General features: G+C 35.8%; 1 protein-coding gene across 1 annotated transcript in view; it reads right to left on the bottom strand.

The window, feature by feature from the left end:
- CWF19L2 (CWF19-like 2, cell cycle control (S. pombe)) overlaps nucleotides 1-5,828 on the bottom strand; it is a gene marked incomplete at its 3' end in the record, with an annotated part of 25,671 nt that extends 19,843 nt beyond the window's left edge. Inside the window, exons 1-3 of the mRNA XM_009694702.1 lie at nucleotides 5,766-5,828; nucleotides 4,462-4,587; nucleotides 3,052-3,189 (exon numbers count right to left, since the gene is read on the bottom strand). Coding sequence (XP_009693004.1) covers nucleotides 3,052-3,189; nucleotides 4,462-4,587; nucleotides 5,766-5,828 — 327 coding nt within the window. The remainder of the gene's footprint in view (nucleotides 1-3,051; nucleotides 3,190-4,461; nucleotides 4,588-5,765) is intronic.
- Between the last annotated feature and the right edge of the window lie 215 nt (nucleotides 5,829-6,043).

Genomic DNA, 6,043 nt, shown 5'->3' with positions numbered 1-6,043 from the left:
TTCTTGCTTCCAATGAGTTGAACTCCTAGTTTTATGCTTTTGCAAACTCAAAATAGCTACTTAAACTAATTCCTTCAAGATAATTTTTCAATTTTTCTAATCAAAGCTTACTTCTAAACCTGCTAGGCTTACGTTCTTTTCCATTGTGCTTACTTGGACATGACAAGTACTTTTTAAATAATGGTTGGGTTCCGGATTTGATTTTCCTTTTAATCTCCAGAAGCTCTTTATTCGTCTGTTCACCTACCTTTGAATTATTTTTAAATAAAAACAATTAAATAAAGTTTTATCCCATTTTGGGAGGTTGTTCACTCCCTTAGAATATTTTCAGCAGTGGCATACATGTGCAATTACTACTGAGTAACAGAGTCCCTCATAACCTGCAAGCATTTTCTCTTTACGTACTCATTTTAAACTCCCATTAAATAGACTCCACATTTCTTCATAATTGCCTCTTTATAAAAGTTAAACACTATATTGCATTTTCATCTACTATATGGATGCAGAAGTTCAGTTGCTAAAGTTCATGCTCTCTTGTACAGAATCCTTATTTTCAGAAGAGCTACATACTAAGCCAAGCCATTTCTGCACCATTCCTAAATGGATCAAGTTTTACCATTCTCCCAGAAATCCTTCCAGTGCAAGTTATTAAAATCTTTGAGGAACTGGCTGCAGTTACAAGAATGCCAACCAAAAATGTTACGCATATAGGATTTGGTTTTCTGTTTTCTTCAAATTCAATAATCATAGCTCATGCCTTTTAGCAATAGGTACAGATGATAGAATGGGAGATGAGGAGCCACAGAAAGCAAGTAACTTAATGCAAGAGCAGCAAGCTCAATGTATCTCAGTCATCAAGAACTTGGAAAATTCACAGCATTTCAAAATTGAATAGAAAAAAAGAACAGAACAAAAGAAATTACAAAGAAAAATTATCAGAATTTTCCCTTTGAAGACTTACAAAACTAAATAATAGAGAAACCTTTGATCTCCCTTCAAGTTTGGTAGTCTTCCTTGCATTAATAATTACTTAATACAATGTCAAAAATGCAAAAACTAAACCAAGGACAACTGAACATGCTGTAAGAGTCAAACAGTACTTCCAGTTTGAAGTGCATAATCTTGGAACCAATAAATACTGGAATAAACAAACAATACTTTTCACTAAGTTTAGAAATTTCAGGAGCAAGCCAAGTACATTACTCTATAAACGCATACATGTTTCTCAGAAAAGTCCGAATAGCCTTTTGTTTGAGTTTGGAAAAATCCAAGCAAAAAGATGCTTCTCTTTTTTGAGAGCACTCTCCACTATGTCTTCATAAGGGCACTGCAAATGTTTGCTATTACCAAACTCAGGAAGCTCAAATTAGCCCGTGGTTGGTTTTTTTTTTTTTTTTCAGACCTCTCAAAAGAATCAGAGCACTAAAATCAATCCTGTAAACTGTTCAGTGGAAGCAGTCACACAAAAATAGACTAAATACAGGACAAATTGAGCACATTAATAATAATTTCAGAAAGACATGTTAATATTGATTTACAAACTCACCTTCGATGTCCAGATTTGAGTTAAATATTTTTTTTACGTTCCATTCCACTTATGTTTTAATATAGATATTCAAACACACACCCCCCAACCACTGTTTTTCACAAAAGTTACCTCTTCTAAAGAAAATACTTAATGGAGACAAGACAATACAAGATGAATAAGGTCCTTGAGAAAATGGCAACCATTTCTCTTTGTTATGCTTATTACCATATGATGCAGACAGTACAAAGCTCTATTGTCTCCTTACATTTTCATTTACTTGTAAATGTTTGCACGACAGATATGCTAGCTAATTATAGTTAATAATTTGCACTATTACACAGGTTTTGAAGAAAAGTTTTACATGTTTGGGGTTTTTTTTGGAAGGGAAGGTAAATAAGGAAATCAAATACTGGCAACAAGATGTGTTTATTTAACTAGACCCAAAGGGCATCAGTTTTTTGAGTATGCCAGCAGGAGAGAATGAGAAGAAGCAGCTGAATGAGAAGATGCGTAAACCATGCTAAGTTCCAATAATCTCTCCAGAAGAACTTCCTGCCAGATGGTTTATAGCATCAGGTTAAATATTTTCTACTGGGCACTATCATGGCTTTTTCAATTCTAAGTATCACCTGAAGAAGGAGAATTAAAAAAAAAAACAAAAACAAACAAAACAAAACAAAACCCCAAACAAACAAACACAAAATCTGCTTTCCAGGATCTTGTCTGCCTTCTAGATAAATGGAAAAACAAGTTTTTACCTGTGATGATACTAATTCCATGCTAATAAGCTTTTTCAAAACCTGCTCAGCAGTGCATAAAACATTGGAGCAGTAAACTACTAAAATTTGAAGCATGCTAGGGAAACTATATGTCGTAGCTATTGGAAATCACCTCTGTCAAACACTTCCATATCAAGCACAGAACATATCCTTTATTACTGAGTTTGGATGACAGAAATTAATTGTTCCATTTGCACTGCAGTATCTGTCTGTAAGCTGGCCACTCTTAAGTGGAATCACTCATGGAACCATAATGTATAAATCTGTGTGGCCTGTGAGCACAAATTGTCTCACTACCCGGGACATCCTAATAGAATTTTAGGTAGTTTGCTACGAATTCTTGTTGTTACTTCTAGATGGAAGAGATACACTAAACACTAAGAAAATACTGCTTTTGTTCATCATTAATTTGGGGAAAACCTGCTTTGTTGGACATAAGTAACCTATTAATGTGCACCACACTCTAAAAGCGTTCACCTCAAAAGCGTCAAATTCTACAGGTCGAGGAACAGTACAATCACCTCTCTGAAGGAACTGAACACATCACATTTCCTGCATGCATGCAGGTTTCCATCACTTTGATAACATCCACCAGGACGGTCTTACAACAGACTTGATTATTATTCAAGACAATCAGAATTCTCAACCAAAAGCAACATACCTAGAGCACTGAGGCCTCATGTCCTCCCTGATATTTCTAATAATAAAATGCTTAATTAAAAAGCCATACACGTGACATCTTACCTTTGAGGCCATACGCATGAACAGTGAGTTTTGATCCTCTGCTGTTCTCATCTTCTCATTTTTGACCAAATCCTTCAGGTTCATACTATCATCATCCTGAAAATACCTTACTCTTTCATTATCTACATGAGTAGGGACCTGGAAACAAACATATTGAAAATAAATATTAACCTAGTGAGAAATATCAGCTATAAAATTCAGATCCTAATAATTTCAACAAGTTTAATGAATCATGAATCAAGCTAAGTACATCTGAAACAATTGGGTTTGCTGCTTCATTTGACCTAAGGAAAAGAACATCTTCCCCTTTCTTCAGTTGCATCAATGTATCTACATAAAAATATAGCCTCTTCCCACGATTGCTATAACCTTTATATCCTTAATCTATCACAGCTACAACATTACCACTCAGGAAAGATGTACAGTAATTCACTGAAACAGTTAATCAGCTCACAAAAATGGAATATTCCAAAAAGTAATCTTCATTATTTACAAAAGCTTGTAAATTGTCAAGTCATAGACAGTGCTGAAACACAGCAATCACAGACAGTACTGAAAACTTGCATAAATGAGGTACCTCTGCTGGGAAACGTTGCCATCTTAGAGTGCACAAGAGAACAGAGTTTTTCCTTTAGGGCAGGATTAAACTAAATCCTGAAGGAGCACAGGGAATGGTCATTAACATAAAGCAAGATGGCATTTTCCAAAATGGAAAAAAAAGGGTGGTGACAACCAATTCCTCGCCCTCTTGTGCCTTTCGCTCCTCCATAGCAGTGTTACAAACTGATCTGTCCTACTAATCAAGAACATGCTTGCTAGAGATACAAGGTATTGTCATCTCCTCTTATCCCAAGAAGATTGAAATGTTAGTTTATTTACTGTTGCAAGCAATTATCCAGAGAATAAAACACTGCTTCAGCCTCCACACTTCTCACTGTTCTCCAGAGCGCTTTGTTACAAGATTAGGTCGTAACTTTTATTATCAGCGGTAGTGGTATTTTTGATCAGAAAAAAAGGAAAAATTAGCCCCTGCAGCCTGAGTATCTCAGTAAAATCTTTCTTATTTTGAAAATATTCACCTCTGCTAATCTTCATTATTTACATAACTTTATGTTAATATAGACTACTTGGCTAAGAGACTGTCATAACTTGAAAAAACTTACTTTTCCTTGAATGTGCATTTAAATAAGCCCTAAAGTGATCCCTAGGGAAACAAAGTCTGAAAATAAACTTAATATATGCTTGATAAATATGTACTCTAACACTTAATTACAATCATCTTCTGAAAGGAACTTTTTAAATACCTATTGACATTCTCATAAGACACTCATTTACTTTCACGATGCCATAATTAACTACTACAAAATCATTTCAGAATTACACTTTAACACTTATATTTGTAAAACTTACCATTTGTCGCTTTCTCCGTCCTCCTTTCGGCTCCTGCGGTTCAGTTGGTACTGTCACAGGCCATGCCCTTCCACTTTGATCTGTTCTGACAAGGACCACTTGTTCCTCTTCTTGACGGCTTGAAGTCTGTGTCAGGTTTTAAAAATACATTTTAAAACAGATGACACAGACAAAACCTAACACTAAATAAACATTTAAAATCCTAAAGATTAAATAACAGATTCTTTACATTTTGTATGTTCAGTATAATTCAAAGCAGACAGTATTACCTTACACAAGGTATTCTTTTCCACATTCAAAAAGAACAGAATATTAAAAATATATTCAGCTAGTTAAGTGCAGAGTTAACAAATCCTTTCCAAAAAGAACCAAGTTTCCTCTCATAAAGCTGCATCACCAGAAGAAACACAATGCCTCTGAAGACTTAAATAGGTAATATTAAATTAATATACATGACCACCATTATAACGGTGTATTCCTGAAAATCATCTGAAAAGCTGCAGCACGTTACCACTTCTGGGTTTTTTGTGGATTGGGAGTGTTGGGGGTTTTGTTGTGTTTGTTTGGTGTATTTTTTCCCTTTCAAAACTTGGCTAATAAACTAGCCAAAACATTAGCTATTGTTTTTCAACATATTCCATTAGATCAGACTTTTGTTTCCTACACTGCACCTACCACCAGTACAGATCACTTTTATGACAATGTAATACTGAAATTTTTAAACTCTTGATTCTCGGATATGCAGAATAAGAAACACAAATAGCTCAACACAAGTATCTCTACGGTGAAGAAGAAACAGATGAGTAAATGTACATCGATTATTTAGGTCAAATTAAACTATAGGCTGAGGCAGAAATGACAACATTTAAAACACCTGTTTCTGTGTTGAAATATATAGAAACAAAACCAAGCATTTACCTGATATATGCCAAAGAAGTCATTTGCCTTTGGATGGCAAACACATTCAGTCTCACATAAGCTACACTTGTACTCAATTACTGCTTCTAGATACCAAAAGAAATTTGGGAATCATGAGGAGGGTATCTTCTAAACCTGACTAAACTGAGCTCTTGAGGTGCTGGAGATGTGAGGTGAGAGGCACACGCAGGACAGGGCAACAAGGGAAGCTTCCACACACTTAGCCTTGGTCCTCACGGTGGAATACAACCACCAGTTCATCTGCTGGAGAAGCAACACAGTAGGGCACAAGCAATCCAGATTTCAAATCCATTGAGGACAAGTATTGACATAAATGCTCAACAGATTGACCAGGAGTGTTGCTCTACTGAATTTTATACACGTACGTTTAAAAAACGAGCCTTATCGGGGACATGGAAGTCAGCAGCTGCCTTGGCTGCAGCAACCATGAGACAGTGGAGCTTAAGATTCTAAGGGAAGTGAGGAAGGCAAACAACAGAATAAAGAAAAAACCCTGGATTATAGGAAAATGGACTTCAGCTTATTCAGTGCTCTGCTTGGCTGGATCTCATGAGACATGGTCATGAATTACAAAGGTGCCCAAGAAGGCTGGTTGATCTTCAAGGACAACCTCCACAGAGGATGAGAGGGGTCCGTTTGATCT

This window comes from Cariama cristata, unplaced genomic scaffold (assembly GCF_000690535.1).
Source record: "Cariama cristata isolate BGI_N322 unplaced genomic scaffold, ASM69053v1 scaffold15812, whole genome shotgun sequence".
Taxonomy (NCBI): domain Eukaryota; kingdom Metazoa; phylum Chordata; class Aves; order Cariamiformes; family Cariamidae; genus Cariama; species Cariama cristata.
This window is presented reverse-complemented; position numbering and strand designations above follow the sequence as displayed.